The sequence below is a fragment of the Dermacentor variabilis genome, chromosome 7, assembly GCF_050947875.1.
Source record: "Dermacentor variabilis isolate Ectoservices chromosome 7, ASM5094787v1, whole genome shotgun sequence".
Classification (NCBI taxonomy): Eukaryota; Metazoa; Arthropoda; class Arachnida; order Ixodida; family Ixodidae; genus Dermacentor; species Dermacentor variabilis.
Genome location: NC_134574.1, coordinates 137,539,886 through 137,560,207, shown reverse-complemented (window position 1 = coordinate 137,560,207; position 20,322 = coordinate 137,539,886). Strand labels below are relative to the sequence as shown.

At 45.6% G+C, this 20,322-nt stretch overlaps 3 protein-coding genes across 9 annotated transcripts in view; 2 read left to right on the top strand and 1 right to left on the bottom strand.

The window, feature by feature from the left end:
* The window catches only part of LOC142587977 (RNA-binding protein 25-like), a 51,446-nt gene extending 42,428 nt beyond the window's left edge, over positions 1–9,018 (top strand). For all 5 annotated transcript variants that reach the window (XM_075699383.1, XM_075699386.1, XM_075699385.1 and 2 more), the window contains 3 exons: positions 1,816–2,129; positions 3,834–3,980; positions 4,353–9,018. In XM_075699383.1, the coding sequence (XP_075555498.1) occupies positions 1,816–2,129; positions 3,834–3,980; positions 4,353–4,445 (554 nt within the window). In that variant the 3' untranslated portion in view covers positions 4,446–9,018. The remainder of the gene's footprint in view (positions 1–1,815; positions 2,130–3,833; positions 3,981–4,352) is intronic.
* Positions 9,019–12,099: 3,081 nt separating this feature from the next.
* mRpL22 (mitochondrial ribosomal protein L22) lies at positions 12,100–17,082 on the bottom strand. Its single transcript, XM_075699381.1, has 3 exons — positions 16,925–17,082; positions 15,107–15,680; positions 12,100–12,454 (listed from the first exon to the last, which is right to left on the bottom strand). Exons 2-3 carry the CDS (start codon positions 15,631–15,633, stop codon positions 12,319–12,321), a joined length of 663 nt encoding a protein of 220 aa, XP_075555496.1. The 5' UTR covers positions 15,634–15,680; positions 16,925–17,082; the 3' UTR covers positions 12,100–12,318.
* A 232-nt stretch (positions 17,083–17,314) lies between these two features.
* The window catches only part of Brms1 (breast cancer metastasis-suppressor 1-like protein), a 29,247-nt gene continuing 26,239 nt past the window's right edge, over positions 17,315–20,322 (top strand). For all 3 annotated transcript variants that reach the window (XM_075699378.1, XM_075699379.1, XM_075699380.1), the window contains exons 1-2: positions 17,315–17,759; positions 19,512–19,602. In XM_075699378.1, the coding sequence (XP_075555493.1) occupies positions 17,630–17,759; positions 19,512–19,602 (221 nt within the window). In that variant the 5' untranslated portion in view covers positions 17,315–17,629. The remainder of the gene's footprint in view (positions 17,760–19,511; positions 19,603–20,322) is intronic.

Genomic DNA, 20,322 nt, shown 5'->3' with positions numbered 1-20,322 from the left:
CATGTTTTGCCAACTGCTCCGTGCATGCTTTCTCCCATGTTTGTGCAGTGCCTAGCTTGTGCAGCTTTTGTCATTCATTGCAAATGTCGGTCGCTTATTGCAAAAAATTGGTCGCTTGTTGCAATATACAAGGGCCAGTTCCTTCCCAAACAGTTATATTTACGGGGCGGCCACTTTCAAATCCAATTAAATATGTGGGAACATTACAGGATGGCGCTGTATCAAATGGGAACTTAATACACCGAAATCAATGGAATCTAGGTTAGGACCACAAAAACACGACGTAGCAGCCGGGAAAACGCAACAGCAAGGAACGTATCAGCGGCGTTCCACCGTATTTGGAACAGTTGTCGTTTTCATCGGTTTGCCTCTTTCAAGACTCACCTCTGAACAGAAACGGATGTTCGACAATTGTAAATAGAAATTCTCAAATCAAACGTGAGTCTTACAGCAAGAGCTCTGTTTCGCATTCGAAATTTAGAACATTCACAGACCTCTGTAATCTGTCTACTCAAAAGAAATTCGCTTACTTAGGCCTCCACTATTTTACTCCGTGTGCAGGTGCAAGATGTGACGTGCTCTTTTTCTTCATCTGCTGACAGATTGGCGCTAAGTTCACATTCTTTGTCCTTCGTTCTTAACGCGAGTCGTGTCTTATGAAGATGAAGATGACATTGCCACTGATCATAATCATCTTGGTGTGCTCCCTTCTGTTGCGGTGTCGTCGCGTTCAAAACACAAGGAGAATGAGATGCTGGGTGTCGCCTCTGCGTCATTGTATTCAGGGTCCGTCTTGTACAGAATCAGATATGGTGCGCTGTCTCCAAAAACCTTTCCGTATTGATGTTTTGGTTTCTACTCATCGTTGTAAAAAAAAAAAAAGTGCAAATCATGGCACTCAAAACAAGTGCAAATGAGACCACACCAAGCCAACCAAAACAAGCGCTAGCGAGAGCTGATTCAAGCAGGTGGTAGTGCGAAATGAGCAGTCGGGCAAGTCCACATGACACCGAGGGGGGGGGGGGGGGCAATTCTATAAGGGTCCACCTAGTGGACATGTCCATTTCGTCTACTGCTGAATGGCTGTGGTGCCTGCCTCCTTCTGATGCATATCCTAGCTCGGCCAAACTTCAGCAGCAGACGAAATGGACATGTCGACTATGTGCACTCTTACAGAACACTTCCCCCAGTTTCTTGCGCAAACATCACTGAAGGGGCCACTTTCAGTGGTCTTCTCCACTCACGGCTCGTTTGCCGTGAGCAAAAGTATTGGTCCAGGACTAATCCCTCTAGCGGAACAAAAAAAAGCTCCCACGAGGCAAATTCTGTGGTGCGCCATGCACGTTTTCCACTGGTGTGACTGGGGCTTTCTGGAACATTTTGTTTGCTTTCTTTAATAGAAAGCGTGTTGTGCTGTTGGTTTGTTATGCTAATGGAATAGGATGTGCAGTGACTAGTGTGCCCTTATGTGGTGTAAAACTGATGTCGGACAATGCCTTGCCAAAAGTGTATCGGGAATATGTTTCACATGGTCACTGCCTTAGACACACACACACACCCACATGCACCCCCTCCTTTGCATAATGACAAACTGCGGGTGTTAAAGTAGGCTCAGTATGTTGCCATGTGTTGATTGTTTCATTTCACTGCTTTAGAAACCGAGAATATTCGATGCAATGAAAAACATTTCGCTATTCAAACACCCCTACCGATAAGTAGTTTATCTGCGTTCATAGCACTGATCTTCAACTGCGGTAGTAGACGCATACCTCACGATTGTTGAACCTGAAATGTGTGACACTTCTTTCCTGACAGGTGGAAGCCCTGGCCAGCAAAGTGGCCGCAAGAGCCCCCCGTCGAGCAGCAAGCGCAAGAAGCTGTCGGCGGCCGCGTCCCAAGTGTTTGGCAACGCGGAGGAGGAGGAGTCCGCGGAGACCCGCAAGAAGCGCAAGCTGGTGCCCCTGGAGGACGAAGAGGCCCGGCAACAGCAGCAGCAGCAGCAACAGCAGCAGGTGCAACACATGAACACCGAGGAGAAGCGCAAGCACATCAAGAGCCTGATCGACCGCATACCCACGTCGAAGGAAGAGCTCTTCAACTTCAACTTCGACCGAAGCCTCGTGGACAATGTGAGTTGCGAGTGTTGCGAGCTGCTCGCGTCGCTTGTTTCGACAGGATTCATTGACATTTGCACTAAAGCCCTCAAAGTGAAGCTTGACCTGAAGTCGAGGACGCTACTGCTTTCTTTAAGGCTGTGCAAGCAAGAGCGGTAAACAGACAACTGTTCATGCAAACCAAGGAGTGCAAAATATTGAATCCAACTTGTACATAATGGGTTTCTTTCGAAGTTGCCGAATTGACTCAAATCTAACAGGCACTTTTTTTCTGATAAAATGAATCCAAAAAATCTGTGTTACCATATCGAAATGGCCGCCTTGTATGCACTTCGAGCCTAGCTGGCGCAGCCGCGCAGGCTTCACTTTTAAAGCGTTCTGCGATGAGGAAGAGCCTACACCTTTATGTGCATTGAGGGCCAATAGTTTCGCGTTGAAGCCAGAGGCAACACGAAGGCCAGTTCGCTGCATATAACTGCATATAACTGCATATAACCGAAATTAACTGCATATAACTGCATATTAAATTAACAGAAATCACAAATTAACTGTTTAATTACTTTACAACACATAATGCAATTTACAAATTGTAGCTCTTGTGTTTGCAAGGCATATCCACTTGGAACGAATCGTAGGGGTCTCGTGATGTTTGCCGCGAAACTTGCAGTAAAAGTTCACTGTTGTTAAAGGGACACTAAAGTGAAAAATGATTTCTTCTGCATCGGTAAATTACTGTTCTACAACCCCAAAAACACCACTGTTACAACGATAAGACGTTTGGTAAGCCAGAAAAAGCGCAAGAATGAAATACGGGTGGCGACGCCTACTTAAGTTCCCGCACCGGGGGCTGTGACGTCTTGGATTTTGATGGCATCTTCTAGGGCCTGCTAATTATATATAGCGGTACAGATTGACTACATTGTGTTCTAAAGGAACCAAATATTAAACATGGCAAGTTTCGGGAACCTTTATTCAGCCAACGCGGGCCAAATGCGAAAACATTCTTTGGAATCTCTGACGTCACGCTGACGTACCGGTGCTGGGGTTTCGGCGCAAAATTCAAATACTGATACTTGGACCTTCATTTTCTCATCTAAAAATCAAACTATTTTTTTGAAATGACTCCCTGCAGGGTTCTCAAACAATGCTTCATTGGTCTAAACTGATTTATTGTTTCGCTTTAGTGTCCCTTTAAGTTCACTGCTGTTGCACTTGCCTTTTTAACAGACTGCTATTTTATTTATTGGTGAACAAAAGCAACAGGAACGTCCCTGTATTTCATTGCACAGTTTGGGAATAATTAGCTCGAAATTGATATCCTCAAAATTTGTTCCAAGTAAGTATGTCTTGTTAACTCACTGGCTGCAATTAGTAAAATTCGGTACCTCCCGTAAAGTAATTAAAAAGTTGATTAGCGTTGCACATTTGGTAATTAGTCTAGTGTGCATTTCGTTAGCTCGTGCAGTTAACGTCCACCTCTTTCAGTGATCCAGCTCAACGAATACAGTAATGCTGTCGGCCGTATGCAATCCGTGAAAATTATGTGTGTTCTAAAAAAGAAAGAAAGTAGCTGGTTTATGACACATGTGCATGGAAGTCTCGTTACAGCATATTACGATAGCATACTACACATCGCACGATATCAAAAACTGACTTCTGTTGTGGTGGGCATGGAAAGGTGAAGTAACCGGATATGCGCATACGCTCCTCGTCATCCAGGCGCTGATGGACAAGCGCATCCGGCCCTGGATCAACAAGAAGATTGTAGAGTACATTGGCGAGGAGGAGCCCACACTGGTGGACTTCATCTGTTCCAAGGTGCTGGCCGGCAGCGCTGCACAGAGCATACTCAACGACGTGTCTATGGTGAGTCTGCTTTGGAAACTCTTCGGTAGTTGTCAGTTTAACGCTTCACGTTGCAGTGTCTTCTCTGTCTGTGCCGTTTGATTTCTGTGCCGGTAACGTGTTTTGTAAATCTGTCAGCCAGCTTGCCCATCCAAAAGCGTTATTGTATTTACTCATGTAAAACCAGCACTTTTTTTTTTCTTGGGCAGGATGCGGCTCTTAGAGTACGGTAGTTAGACTTTCATAGTGCGTTGGACACCGTTTACCATTCCTTTGTGCCAGTCCCTCCATCAATCTTAGTTAATACGTGTTGTTTATGTTGTGTTGAGATTGAACCGTTGTGTAGTATACCACGAAGCGTTCTGTGGATTCATTTTTGTTTTCGCTTTTCAGGTGCTGGACGAGGAAGCCGAAGTGTTTGTTGTCAAAATGTGGCGACTTCTCATCTACGAAATCGAAGCCAAGAAAGTGGGATTAGTGAAGTGATGAGACTTGTACGCTTTTCAACATTTAGGGACCCCTTTTTCTTTTCCTCTTTATACACATGGGCGGCCGTTCAGTGGACATTCTTTCGTGACGACGTGCTCTGTAGGTTTGTTACAAAACTTGTCACCAACCGCCGCCGCCACCATCTTACCTGTAAATATTGTCAATTCTTCTTCCACCGCATTTTTTATGTAGAGTATTCTTCTTCTCTCTTTCACACACATCTCTTCATTGTACAATGCACCGCTGCAATTATAAGGTATCGGACGGGAAGACGCCGGCGAGACTCGAGGTTCAAAAGAAGTGTGCCCGCCGGACAGCAAGTTTACCTACGCTTTCCCATTGACAGAGTTCTGGGCAAGTTGCCGAGAACAGAGTTCTGCAAATTTTGGAAGCGGGATGCCTCCATTGTACCTATACGCTTTTTGTAAATGGCCTGCATTCTGATAGCACGAGTGCCATCTGGTTATCTTTTTTTTTCTTCTGCTTTAATTGTTTTTATTTTTTTTTCGAAGTCTCAAAGTGAAAGGCTTTTTTGTCTATACTATTTTTTTAAGTGACCAGGCTAAGTCAGTGTGTATTGTGTAAGTGTCATTAAAAAGCGAGGGACAGTTCCGTTTCCTCGAACGATGCAAGCTGTCTCATTGCCTGTGCAATTATATCTTTGTTTTGAATGGGAAAGTTAGGCTGGTTCATGCGTTTGCGAGGGCCGAGACTTGCCTAGGACGTGGCACAGGGAAACACACAGGAAGCATGCCCTGCATGTTGTGCCGTAACATGTAAACATGCAGGAGACTGTGCACACGTGTTTGTTGCGTTACGATCGGTGTTCATAAACTTGGCAAGAAAGCCGTTCTTTTAACCCTTTCGCTGTCGGACCTTTCTGGCTGTGATGCCCCCCCCCCAGTGTCGGCTTGGTTTCAGGGAACAAGCACAACAGGGAATGAACATAGCAATTTATTTTTGATTATGATTGGTATACAAACAACATAGTCAATGCAATATGCACATTTCAGTGTTCTGCAGCTGTTGTTAGTAAACATCAGCAGCAGCAGCAGCGTGAGCTCGGCTCGTATTCTGAATCGGAATCGAGCCACCGCTCCAATGAGCAGGCGAAGGTCCGTGCGCTCAGCCATCCGAAAGTAACTGCGCGCGGGGAGGATGTGCTTTCAGTCGCCCGCACAACGAAGAGAAATGGGACGTTGCGTGATCAAGAAGACAGAGGGAGATGGAAAAAAGCTAAAACAAAGTTCGAAGAGCTTTACGTTTACTGCTGCAAGTCGGAAGCGACGGTGCGGCGAGAGAGCGAAAGCAGGACAGCAGCAATCGTGTCACTCTTTTTGGAGAGGCAACGGCGCGTGCCTCTGACAGACACACCAACAGAAGAAAAGTAAAAACCTTCAAACCAGCGGAGATGGCAGAACAACCCTTGAACCTATAACCACACGCGCGCGACGCATGATACAGCGAACACTGAGCCACCGCGCCACTCGGCAAAGAGAGAGGGGCGAGTGGCAGTCGCACCGTACTCTTCAATACGTGTATTTACACATGTCGAGGCGAAAATACGAACTTGTAGAGCCATCAGATAGCGTGGCCCGTCCAGGAGCGCCAGCTTTGCGCTCAGGCGCGAAATTTTGAACACACGATCGAGAACGTACCGGTACGTCCGTGACAGCGAAAGGGTTAAGTATTCGCCAAAAATACGCATTTCCTCTCTCTCTCGCTTTTTGAAAGATTTCTAAGCAAATAAAAAACCTCCTCGCCAATTTTGGTTGTGCGCGCAATAGAAAAGAAAATAAGCTTTTTGTACCCAGAAATCGCGTGTGTTTGTGCCTGTTTTAAGATCTTTGAATCGATTTTTCTCTGCACTTTATGGCCAATTCGCACTTGGGAAAACTCTTTTTTTGAAACTGCAAAGGCGGAAATTTTTTGGAAGATTGTTTCTAGGCGGAAAATATATGAGGAACAAGACTATGGACATCTTAAATTCGTAAATTGGCTCTGTCGCGAGAACAATATACATTTCTGGATCACAGTAGTAACAAAAAACAAAATGAATTTTAAAGTGATCAGGTATCTACAGAAGGAGGCCTAAAATTGCAAGCAAGCTGCCTCTACCCTGTAATACAGTGTTCGGAAGATATTTATTCTGAAAAAGTTTATGTAACGTTATAATTCTTAAAAATGATAGTTTTCCTAAGGAGACGCACAGATTTTCTCAATGGGACATGCAAAACTTTCTATTTGTGCTAGGGTAACCAAATTTACTACGTTAAAATTGGCATGTCGGTTCAATAGTTCCTTTCAGCCCCGCATCCCCCCTTAACGACAGATTAGCCTTTTTAAAGTCTCGGTGACTTTTTTTTAGTCTTCTTAGTGATGTAATTCCTCAGTAAATTGTCCTGGTAAAATTCCTGAATCGACTTGAGGGATTTTTAATTTTTTTATTTTATTTATCAATACTGCAATCCCTATTGGGGATTTTAGCAGGGTGGGAAACAATACATATGTAAAGAATGCTATAGCATAGGTAACGGAAACAATACAAATCAGGTTAACAGAGCTTGAACATAGCAGTGGCACAGCAAGATAACAAATTGTTACTCAATACTTGAAACAAATGCTGAAAGTGATGATTTTAAAACTTTGTCATTGGTTAGATGATTCCATTCAATCAATGACTGTTCAGGGAAAGAAGGAATACTTAAAACAATTATTTCGTGTACTAAATGGGGTTATTGTTCGGCTATGTCGCTGCCTAGTAGCATAGCCAGATGAAAAAGTAAGGGATCTCAATGCCTCGCACCCATTGCGTCCCAAGGTGGGACAAGATAGCTGACGGGGGATGTATGCACCTCCATTCAATAGACCCTTTTCATGATTGTAAAGCTAGCTTTCCTGTGTGGCAGCTCACCCAACTAATGGCAGCATAGTCATTTTTGCAGACAGCAAGAGCATTTGGCTTGTATTGGGACATGGAAAATGTAGATGTGGCTCTCGTGATGAAACCATTCACAAGAGAATAGCCCTGGCACGTTCATCTAGCACTTCGTCTTCGTAACAGCGACTGATGCTGCTGTTAGTTGGGCAAATGTGCAATACAGAGAAAAAAAAGCATGCCACCCGAGTACATCAAAGCTGCTGCTTTAGGCATAGCACATTCTCGAGATCTGATACTGTTTAGCAAATCGAGGATTGTCTTCCTTTTCACGTTCAGACTATTGACTCGCTGCCACAGGAGAATTGAAAGATGGCTTTAGAAATTGCAAAACAAAATTTCAAGGAACTTGTCGCTATCACTTGGCGACTCTTTTGCAAAAACTTTTATTTAGGCTCTGACCTAGCAACATTCCTCAAAAAAAGAAGTTACCTACATGGCCGCGATTCAACACACAGGACACACATCTTGTGTTTTCCTGTGCTTTGACCACACACATGGTGTCTGTGGCCTCAGTGTTTCTTGTGTGTTTATTGTGATGCAATCCAATATGCAAGACATATGTCCTGTACTTTCATTGCAGTGTGACCCGACACGCAGGATCCCTTTGTCCTGTATGTCTCGCACGTTGCAGCTGAATTGTTCTTTGTGCTTGCTTGATAACCGGACATCTAGAATTGTGTGTCCTGTGTGCCTATTTGAGGAGAAACCTAACTTTCAGGAGACGTGTGTGCTGTGACCAAACGCACAGGACCTACGTCTTCTGCATTTCGTGCAAGAGTTTAAGAGGATTTTTTTGCTCGGCCCACTATGGGTCATGTGTTTCCCCATGTTAACGTGAAGACATGCTGGACACGTGCTGTGTGTGTATAATCGTGTCTTAATTTTGCTAGTTAAATGTCGGCCCTCGCAATTGCCCTTGCAGCTAAGATTGCAGACTTTCCTATGGGATGCGTCAAATGATGGACTGAAAAAAAAAATGCCTTTGACTGCGCAGAATGTGAAGTCATTAGCAAGACAGATGGCAGTTCACTATGATGGCCACGCGAGGCAGTATCCAACTTCTCACCTTACACTAACGCACAATTTTAAAGCAGATTGCTCATGGGCACGTTCGGCGCACAGGTGCTAATGGGACAGCTGAAGCGAAATGCATGTTCTTTAATCATGTAACACTCATTGGCATCTGTCAAATACTACTGTGAGCATTTTCCTACAGTTTCAGGGTGTATTTTCAGCAGCTTTAAGAATCTGCGTACGCAGCTGAACTGCGAGAAGAAATGCTAATGCCACACATTGTCTCACTACAGTGGTGACCTGCCTTTGCTCAGATTCAAAACATGACCTAGTTGCAGAGGAAAGCGCATTCGAAGATGGTACTTGTAAGGGCAGTATAGAAAAATGATCATTATACGTGGCCTCAAAGACTGTTGGTGCAGCAAGGGAGCCCTGCTCAGTCTACACTGACAATCTCGGAGGCCGTACATATTCTACCACTTTTGCAATTCAGAAAGGGGTATTGGGTGGGGTGCCCCCTATCGTTCCAGCAGATTGGTGCGACCGGTTGGAATCTGTGAGATTGTGTACGAAGATCGAATAAAAGCGGCAAATCCGCATTTTTTGTTCGTTGTATGCATTGTAATTTGCTTTGTCACTTGCAAACTGCAAGTTCTCTGAATGACATACACTGCGCCAATACAAAAGGGAACACCTAATCTCTGTTCAAGTGGCAATTCTTGCAGAAGTGCAAGCTGGAACCTTGCTTACTGATAAATCTTGCCATGTTGGATAGGGCATGAAAATGTCTGTTATATCCAATATTTGTTGTAAGCTTACATTTGTTGCAGACTGGTGTAAGCGAGAAAAGATTTTCATTTTGCTATATCCAGTAATTCTTTGTGTTCATACTTATTATGGCAAGGTTTGAGAGCATTTGTAACAGTTTCCATGCTGAAGAGTTCTCCTCATGGAACTTTCTGTATTTCGACACTGTAACAATGAATATTGCCGACTTTACAGAAATCCAGTGTTCGTTTTCACATTGGTGCACCATCTAAAAGGCCATTTGCACTTAAAGGGCCCCTCACCAGGCCACATAGTAAATTTTGGTTATACGTTGGAAGTTAGGAGCACTCTAAGGAGTGTTCTACTGCAAGAATTTTTCAAATGAATAGCAGGAGTGCTGCGAACCCATGATTTCGGGAGGCGAGCGTCCTCGCCAACACACTCTCCACTTGCGCCATCTGTCCTCCGCAAGCGAAATTCCTTCCCTGCATTCTCCCACGCCGAAGGAGCCTTCTTTTTCTCGCGGGCGTTTTTGCAGAGTGGTGCACTTATGGTGACCGTTTTGCGCCCGAGCTGTTGCATTTGTCTTGTTTCGCACAGCGGGTGATTTTGTGCACTCTGAATGAGAACACCTGGTCGGTGCCACAATCACAAGCAATGAGGAAGGCGTGAGGATGAAAGCATGATCGCGACGATGGAACGCGGGAGAAAATCTGATTTTTGTTCTCTGCATGACAGCTCGACGCAAGAACAAGCAGACAAAGCTGAAGTAAATCTGTCTTGCTGCGGTACAAAGTAAAACAAAAACACGCAGACATTCAGTTTGACGTAGTAGTTCTGCAGAAACTCTCAAGGTGAAAAGTAATTAATGAAGGGCAAATGAGACATCCACCCATTCGTAGCAATTGCTGCAAAGGTAAACTTTCCCATAGACATTCAGTATGTACGTTTTATTATTTCTCAACTTTAATTTGGCTGCTGAAGCAATAGATTATAACAGATGTTGCCTTGAACAACTCTTGAAGTCGCGTGTTACTATGAGAGAAGTTGCAGCGCTGTCATGTGCATAGGTCGCAGTACACGTCGGCTCTCCGGTGGGTGTCCGCAAGGAGAAGGGCAAATGGGGTTTGGTTTTCCACAGTGCATAGGGATGCAATACTTAGCAAACACAATCGTTGGTGTGCATTGTATTTACTGCGCCTGTCTGCTCAGTACGGCCAAACCTTGTGAACATAGTTTCCTACACTAATTACTAGTAGAGAACTCTGATACTGCAATCGTCGAGCTACCATAGAATGATGGGAAGTACATGGATTTGCTTGATCTTCGTGCTTGTGTGGATTCAGACGTTCTCGTGGATCCATTTATTAAGCTTTGTATGCCTTCATTGTAAATTTCAGAGCAATCTATACTTTTTGAAGTGCAGAATACATGCACAATTGCTTCCAATTGCAACGGCTCAGCTTGTCGAGGTGGCCAAATCGAAATGCGCCAAGCATCTCAAGGCACTGGCTTCGCACAATTAATTCAAGAGAGCATTGTGTGTTGCTTGTCGACGCATGCGTCCGTGGCGCGAGGGTCTCGATATTGGGCATCTGTGCTAGAGGTCCCGTGTTTGGATCCTGCCGTCCGACAACTTTAGTAATGTTTATGTAATAATTTGTTATGCAGTACATCGTTGAAAATGAGTTTACAAAGTCGCGAAGCAGTTTGAAGCCAGAAGGACGAAGTTTAGGCAAATATATGCACTACCCATAATTCTCATGCCGGCTCAACCGCTCCCATTGCAGCTCCCGTAGACACTAGTGTCAGATTTCCCTCTAGTAATTACTGCGTGAAACTCCATGCTAGTGAAGGGCCCATTAAATGCAACACCTCGTTAGTAACGAGTCTGGTATAACATCTCATATATTTCCAGGCAATTTAAAAATAACTAAGATATCTAGCAATTAAAATTATGCATATCCAATACTCATGTTGGAACCGATGTGAAGCAGTTGAATGCTAGACAACTGCAGTGAAATGCATGCAGTTGTGCTTATTTTCACTGCGGTCGACATGAAATCTTGTTCGGCGTTTCTGTCTATGCACTACACCACTCAAGCTACGCTGAAATGCGAACCGCAGTTCATGCAAATTCACGATCTGCAATGTCGATGCAGAAATATCGCTAGGGCAAAAGCAGTATTTACCGTTTGTCGAGAGAAGAATGGCAAGGAGTGGTGTATGGCACAGAGCAAATGTGACATTGTAAATGCAGTTAAGGATTCCATACCTCTTGTGTCATCAGATGCCCAGTGAGCCAAGAGTGAGGTAGCCCAAGTATAAAATGAAAAGCCATTCAGTGAAACTTTATTCCGTTAAGGGGTCTGTGTGCTTTACGGATGCCCATGAGCTGACATGTACGTGTTTTACATGGTGATTTGTTGTTTATTCTAAACGTGCACTCGCAGGCACTGCTTTGTCGGTGAAAATTGTGTGCTGTGTAAGCTGGAGCAGCCGGTGAGCAACTGACTGACCTAGAAGCCACAAAAGGTCAAGGAATTAGGCAAAGCAGTTGCACTAGCAAATTTGGTACCTCAAAATCCTGATTTAAGTGCTATAAATATGTAAAGCCTGTAGTAGCGTTTTTGATATGCTGGATGGACTTTTCAGTTGTGGATAGGGCCCTTATTTTGTTTTAAGCGCAAGGGTACGTCACTGCGCTTGAAATGGGCAGTTTCAGCCAGGAATTAATCGGGGTGCTGCAATACTTGTTTCAACTTGGGCATATAAGCTTTACTCAACAGTGTCGTGAACATGTACGGTTGCCCCCAAAAGTTTAGGGGACAAGTGTTCCACGACAAATTAATTTCTCGAGGCATGTCGCTTGTAACGTAGTGGACCGCTGTGTAGGTCACAAGAACAGATTGAAACTGACTTCAAGGCTATGTGGCCAGGCATTGCAAGAACTCTGGTTTATTGCAAATCCCAGTGTCTTATAAAAATTTGTGGACTACACATGTGGCCCAGGACCCACCATTTCCTTCCAACTTTTCAGAGCAGTCGTTACGCATACGGTGTCAACATAAATGGCGCATCAGTGCACGCATTAGGTTGATGAAGATGTCTCTTTTAATTCTATTGTGCAATGTCCTTGGCAATTGCTCAACGTCCGTACTTGACTCTCCTATCCCTCAGTTCTTGAATGAACTCTTCCAACTTCTGCGATGGCGTCAACGGTGGGTCATAGTAATGCTCCGGGGGCGGACCTTCGACGAGTCGAACAAAGTAGTGACAGTATCTGGAGTGAAGATACAGCATCACAGCAAGTTAACACTGAGGGAACCTTAAGCAAGAAATGCACATAACCTTGCTGTAATTAGAAAAAGAGCAACATGTAGTGTAGTTCAGCATGTGACCACCAGGTGGCACTCTTTAAAATGTTAAGGTAATATTTAACGCAACGTAATGTTTAACATCAACTCATCACTCTCGTGTTAGCCTAAACGTTGAAGAAATTAAGCTTTAGCCATCAACATCACAACTAATTATCGTCAAAGCATCCAGCACGGAAAGCTTTGCTTACATAGATTCCCACAGTGCGTGGGATCTGCATAATATTTTTTTAAATATTGCAGTAGGAGCTGTATTACTGACATAGGAAAGGAAGGCCAAACTTGTATTGCATAAATTTCGTGCGAAGATAACAGTGCCGATACGTCACTGTGATGTCGTGGATCTGCACGTTAAATCTGCCTGTAGCACTGTAAAAAGTCTCAAAAACTTGCAAAGTTCAGTCTAGCTCCTTTGCAATACAACGCAGTCCAGAAGCAAGCTGGTGCAGAGCTTCAAGGTGGCCGCGCCACCTGTTCATTTTTCTCTCGTTTACAAAGCGTTCTCTCTCGCAGTACAAGAATGACATTTATTTAGTGTTGAACGGTAACGTACTCAACTCACCATACTTTTTTCTTCAGTGTCCCTTTAACATCACTAGGTAGTTCATTACCTTCACTTTTCATTCTGTATTGCCATGTTATCTTGTGGCACTTGAGGTGTATTACAGATTCAAACCTCATCGTCGATGACGATGCAGCAGTACGTCGGGCCTTACTATACACTTTCTCGAAAAGCAGTGTCAATGTGAGCAAATGTTTGATACAGACGTTTCCAATGAGAGCTTACTGTGCTTAACTGTGATGCCCTCTGAGCTATTGTGAACATGCATGAGCCTCGCTGAAACATATTGCAGAAGCTGCCACTTGTGCCCTTCATACTCGAGCGCAACAGTTCATAGAAGAGGTACTCTCTCCTCCCAAAGGAAAGGTCTACAGTCAAACTCGGTTATAATGAACAGACTTATGTGCAAAATATGTTTTGATACATAAGGTAAATAAACATATTCAGACTTGCCTATTACAAAAAATCTCTTGTGATAAGTTCATTATCATCATCAGCCTATCATAGTGCAGGATGAAGGCCTCTCTCGGGAATCTTCAATGGATCAGTTTAGAAGTAGTGTACACCCTCAAAAAGCTGACAGTAAGGCATTACGGGAATCTTGAGCGAAGGTGCTCCGTCGTCTGCTTCACTTGAAGCCACCCACATGGGACACGCCTCGTCTAACTGGAGTCGACCCTTTCTCCTACTGTCACAGTTATCGACAGCACACCAGAGATAAGCAGAACCCAAGTGGCCGCAAAATGCCATTCCGTTACCACAGCCGTAGCGTCGCAGTGTAGTCGGTGCATCGGTACCGCATTTTTGCCTGCCAGGTATATGCAGCGAAGCTCGTAAGTTATGACCCGCTTTTGTCGAACGCACAGCTGCGACACACTGCTGAGAAGACAGCAGCATGCCATCAGAAAATGAAGGTTTACCTACACGTTACTCAGCTGCATTTTGGAGGTCCGTATTTGTGGAGACATTCCGGCTGGAATCGTGTTAAGTCGGTTTGACGCGTAAACAGTTTCTCCTTGTGCTCATCGCTGTGCGTGCGCGTTATGCACTAGAATATGCCTCGGGCCTATTAGAGAACCGAAAATGTTATTTTGAGTGGGTATCTGTGAATGCGTCTTTCAACGCATTTCAGCAGGTTGCCGGGACTACCGACGGCTACGATATGGCGATATGTCTGTATGGAAACAAAGCGCTGCATGAGTGGCAGTCTGTCTGCAGCAGCTGCTGTGAATTGCACCCACACATCTTCCCCAGATTGCCTCTCGTGACCTCCTGATTAGCCAGGCAGGTGCGCCACATTTTGTGCGTTTTGAACGTGCCGCATGAGAAAGAGTGTCCACCGCAGCCAACCTATTGCAACATGAAAACACATGTAGAGCTGCACTCAAATTTCACATTAGGGAGTACCGTAATCGTCAGTGAATTTTTTTTATCGCACACCTGCCAATCTGTGGAAATTCATACAAGATTGCATAGACACGACACCAGAGAGTGGAGATTAGCATGCATCTTTTTTTTTTTTCCCAAGTGCACACATTTTGGTGAGCGCATACGCACTTTACAGATGATGGTTTACTTCGACACAACGCGCAAGCAGCGGCAGTAAGCCTGGAACAGCAGGAACTGACTAGCAGCACACTGTTTTTAGACCACGGCAAGTTTCTCAGCAAGCATGGCATTGCCGATTTCGCCTCCTATAGGGTCTTGTCTAAATAAACTTGCTCGAAAGCAAGTTCCCCTCTGGTGTCCTTTTATCATTAGGAGGCTGCGAAGTCACAGACGAACAAGTGAAACTTTTTTTGCAAACAGATCTTGTTTCAAAACTGGATGCAACATTTATAGAAGGAGCACCAATTCGTAAACTTTATGGAAAATTCAGAAGAACTCGCAGTTATTGGCACTTATTTAACATTGGCAAAAAATATATATATATATAGCTGATGTCCACAAGGGTGGAAGCGAGTCTTGGGAGGATGCGAAATCTGAAAATGCGAACCTGTAATGAATGATGCCAATCTTGCCCCGGGCATGCCTACGCATGCCCTTTATGGTGACTGCCTTGTTGCAGAAGGACTCGGCAACCCACAGGTTGGATTTGTACTCAACGTTGTGATCCCGGACGGCCATTTCCTGTGCCTCCTTGAGCACCTCGATGACGACCTTGGCGCCCTTCTTGTGGACAAAGGTAAGTTGCTTGATAGCCTCGTCGACGCTCATGCCACGAATCATCTGTGCGATGGGCAGCATCTTCTTGGGCGAGTAACGGATCTGGTTGCGATAATGAACCACCCAGGCCTCGTTGCGTGGCTGGCCGGGCTCCTGGGGTGGCTCAATTTCGTCATTCTTTTTGGGCCACCTTCGTGGTGCCGGCATGAACCAGTCGTCGCGAAGCTTGCACAGGGACGCCGCAATGCTGAAGTTGTTCTGGAGAAGCGCCTGTCCCACTGGCGGCAATCCACTCGTCGGCCCCAAAACTGGAGCGGCAAGCACTCTGTGCAATGCCCGCCGACACAGCACGAACATTGTCAACTTTGAAGTGCTGGGGAGAAAACGGATGGCCCGAGTCGAACCTGCGTTCAAACGACGACATTCAAGAAATACCAGAAGGGGAAAATTGTAACGCCCACATTGTTTTGCTTTCTTTTTTTTCAGTGACCGTTTTGCACTGGATTATCACTGTTCAGCGCCATTACAATGTGGCACTATGAAGTTAAGATATCTTAGTAAATTGCTCTTTGGCGATAGCAAGACAGCAAGGGCAGGCTCGTTAAGTCACAAAAGACTCAAAAACACCATGACATCAAAAACTTTAAACAACGTCTGGCCGTGTCTGGTTAATTGTTTATCAATAAAGGAGGACTGCATCACGTTATAAACAAGAAACCTCAACCTAGAAACTTTCGAATGCCTTTCCTTCGCCAAAACGGTTACAAGCATCCAAAAATACTTCAAAATTTGTGACGTCACTGTGGAGCACGGTTGCCTAGGTTCCAGCGCCATATTCAAGCAAGAGAGGCTGGCCCTTCGATTTCTACAGTGATGAGGGACCCCCCCCTTCCCCCCCCTTTTGTTTTTGTGCGAAACAATATTTCGCCCATCCCAGGCAACTGCTAGGTTCCTGTCTCATCTCGTGTCGGGCACCTTCAATGAAACAACATTAAACTCTCTGATTGGCAGGACCGAACCTCCGAGTACCAGCACAGCAACACAATGCTTTAACCGTTTGGCCACGATTACACGTGATTTGTGCCAACGGTCATCCAGCTCTTAGAGACGACTGCTGCGTGCGTCACGTGACGTAGCACGACGCGCCAGTTTTCATCTTTCCCATACGCCACGAGCACGCAGAGCATACCTACCACCTCTGGTATCTACCAACATTCCCCTGTCTGTTACATCCGAAGACAAGACGCCCTCAGGATCGGCCCAGGTTCACAAACGAGACAGTTTGCAAAGTCTCTTTGCCAGGGTAACAACGAAATTGCCATAATGCCGTTGCCCTGCCTCTGCCACCACACTTCACTTGAGCGCAAGAACGTTTCTTTGGCGAATACGGGCCCAGGTGTACATAGTACATTCCGGTGTGCTAAGCCTGTCGTTGTCGAGATCACCGTCGCGTGCCCAAATCACGCAGGCTTATCAGAGCCGTGTTGCAGCCATACGCACCAAGGTGTAACAGATCACGCAAAAGACCGAAACCACGCTCCTTTGATCAATGTGACCGACCGAGTGTTTCGGTTCAAGTTTGTTGCAATCAAGCCCGGGCAGTGGCCCGACAGGCCAACAGACTTGACAGAAATCATGGTTTACTCACTTTTTACGCCTTCTACTACCTCCTCGCTCTTGCAAACGTGAAAATCTATCGCATTGAGCGCTTCGTCGCTCACGACTTCGTCCTCATGATCGCGCTCATGATCCTGAAACTGTGAGCAGCCATATTTGCTCAGCTTGGCTTGGCTTCACACTACTCCTTATTGCAGTCCCTTAGAAATGGCCGGCGTTGCTGCGGCTTAGGAATGGCCGGCCCTTAGAAATTCGCAAACAAAACAGGCCCAATGTTTGTAAAGACTGTGGCATTTAATGTATTTAGATTACTTTATTATTAGTTGTAGGATGTAGCGAAAAATGTCACGCAGACTGTGACCTGGACCTTACGACTTGAGCGCTGCAAACGGAATAAGCGGCTCAGCGCTACGTTTCCGGTTGGACCTTTTTTCGCGTTCATTACGGCGTCTCGCCTCGCGGTCTCGCTCGGGTTGTGTGCGTGCCTATGTATGTTTTCTTCTTCCTCATCGGCCAACGTGCAGCGCGTGAACCTCTCCTCCGCGTTTGTTCTGTTCGGTTCATCGTCGCATCGAAGCAGCCCAACCAAGACGAACGAATTCTCGCTGTTTCGTTACGAGATCGGCGATAGCCCCGGCGTCCGCGTCGGTGGCGTTGCCTGTGGCTGGCGTGGTTGTTGTGCTTCGGACCCTGACGCGCTAGCGGTGGTGCCTCGTCGAGGTCCAAGTTTATCGACATGCCGAGCGTCAAAGAGTGCAACAATGACAGCGAGGGCGAAGAGATGGACCAGGAGACGCCGGAAAGTGACAAGACGAGCAACGAGGACTCGGACTCGTCGTCGGGATCCGAAGAGGATGACAGCTCCGGTGAGTTCCCGCGCGCCGCCTCCACCGTCAGCTGGCCGTTTTGAAAAAGGCGGCAATGTCGTGGAGAACCAACGAACACAAAGCGCCTTTTATTGCGAGAATCATGCCCTCTACTTGGCATTTAGTTCAGCGGAGAGCTCGTCCTTCATCCTAAAGGAGACAGGTTTATTCCGTTTGGTTGAGCGATGAAAGCGTCTGTGATTAGTTCACGAGAAGCATCGGTGGCTTTAGCGTTTGGCTGCTCGTTGCAGCTGTAAGAGAGCTGATTTCTTCAAGGATCACGGCGACAGACGTAGTCTGATTACACGCACACGAAGAACTTGTATAAAGCTTGCTGAACACCTCCGCGATCCGTCGTTTCACTCCCGTGGAAGGAGCAGAGTTGGCCCCGTCGTCGGGCGTAATAAATAGCACATTTTGGTTGAAGACGTTATTAACTTCTTGATTAGCCAGCGTAAGCATCTTACATCACGGGACACTTTCGAGCGCGATCGGGATTGAATTTCTCGATCGTGGTTGGCTCCGTTCCGCAGCTTGCGCAAAGAAGCCAACCGCCATCGAGAAATTCGATCACGATCAGGCTCGATCGCGTGTCACGTGCGAAACCGGATAGCTTACCTTGCTTAAGACGTACTGGGGTGCTGGTTGGTTAGTCGTAATGGAATAAGGCAACGCACTTCGAAACGACGACGAAACACTTGAGTGAACGAACACGACTGTTGTAATGTAATTCCATTATAACCTTGTAACACGGGAATGTTCGAACGTGCTTGAGTCGATGCAGGTCGATAGGTGCTGCTGTACTGGCCCACGCCGCGCGCCTTCATTAAACCTGGAGAATTCAATGCTGGTCGAATCCGAACTAATATGGACACTGCCCGCACAACAGGGGAACATCACACCTCGGTGCTTAGCGCTATTCGAATCGTCAGAAGTAGCACGAAAAGTTCATATGAAGCAGGGTGCGTCATGATTCTACCTGTCCAGTGAACAAACACGTGTTTTTTCTTCTTTAAGGTCAGATTTACTGGGATTAGTGTAAAGCGGTGCTGCATTGTTACTTGGAAGAGAACAAGAAGCAAAACAAACCTGCACGAGTAAGCCCTTACTGGTAAAGCTGCAATTTGGAGCCAGTTGGTTATATACTGTTTCAGACAAACGTGCTGTTTTGTACAAAAGCAATACAGGAACGAATTCAGTCGGGGACAGGCACCACATGGAGCACTCTACGCATTGCGTTTCCCATCCTGAATATGGTTCCTGCATTGGTCAGTGCAAAACAGCACGTTTACCTGACCCTTTCTGGTATAAGTTGTATCGAGCCATGACACAGACCTTAATCACAAAGCAATAACCATGCTGTCAAGACAGACACAAGAAAGGTGACAAGATGAACGTTGCAAGAGTATTGTTTGTCTTGTCGCCCTTCTTGGTGCCATTTTTAACACTGTGCTCGTTGCTTTAAGTATGAATGAACTAGACCAAGGACAAGTTCTGCTAAACCTTCATCGATCACCAGGATGTCATGTGTGGTACTGTCAGTGCTAAGTGTGGGAGATTAAGTTCACTTTTACATAGCTGTGCAATGCTACTTCACATAAACCTAATTCCGACTCGCCACAATGCAAGCCTTAATCGATTACCAGGCTATCATCTGCAGTGCTGTCCTTACCGAATGAGGAGTGCTTACAGTGTAGCCGCAATGCGTCGGTGTAATCGTGCACTCACAACATGTTGAAAAATTACATGCAGAAATGGACGAAGAAGATTGCGAGAGGAGGCGATCGGAGTGCATCGACGACATGGCTGACCTCGAGCGTCAGTTCATGCACCTCAAGGAACAGTAAGTGAACTTCCATCGTTCCCAGTTTGTTTTGAGTTGGTTTTCATTGGAAGAAAGCTGGGCGCCAAAAAACATCGACAGCTCGTGACACATGTGGCTACAAATGAGCAGCAGTGGTTGAGTCGAGGAACTTGTCTTACGAGCACTAACTGTGTAGAGTAGGTAGCTGAATTTAAAACAACTGCCAACGAAAACATATTATTTTGTGTTGAAATGGCTCCTGCCAGATGCGCTCCTTGTTTGACCACTGTTGATTGCTTCAAGTTGCCATCTTCCTCTGAATCTCTGTCGTTTGGATGTGGCTACAGAAGAGAGCTTCACTGTGAACAAAGCGTTTACAGGGGAACTTCTTCATGCTTGCAGATAAGGCCATTTGATTTGTGAGCTAAAAAGTATTATAGTTACTAACGACATAAACATAAGTGCGTTCTTTCCACGTCCTTGTTCGGAAGGTGATCCCCTGTCACCATACATATGGCCTGCCATAGCGTTAACGCACCCCTCAATTCAAGAAGCAGCATCGACTGGAAATTATTGGTGAAATGTGGGGCTCTGTACCACTAGAAGCAAAGAGAGCATGAAATGTCAGTATTATAATGAAAGGGTATTTCTTTCTTTCTAATCCTGTCACCGTGATACTTCTCTCATTCGTGTTTCTGCCCTGTAACTGTGGTAGATTGTAGTACACTGCTTTACGCCTTTTCCATGATTTTTTTTTCC

Excerpts from the sequence above, each read along its gene's own strand:
- mRpL22 (XM_075699381.1), bottom strand. The coding sequence starts at position 15,633 with ATGTTCGTGCTGTGTCGGCGGGCATTGCACAGAGTGCTTGCCGCTCCA. Across the intron at positions 12,455-15,106 it reads ATTGGCATCATTCATTACAG|ATACTGTCACTACTTTGTTC; the intron begins GTTCGCATTTTC and ends TCTTCACTCCAG.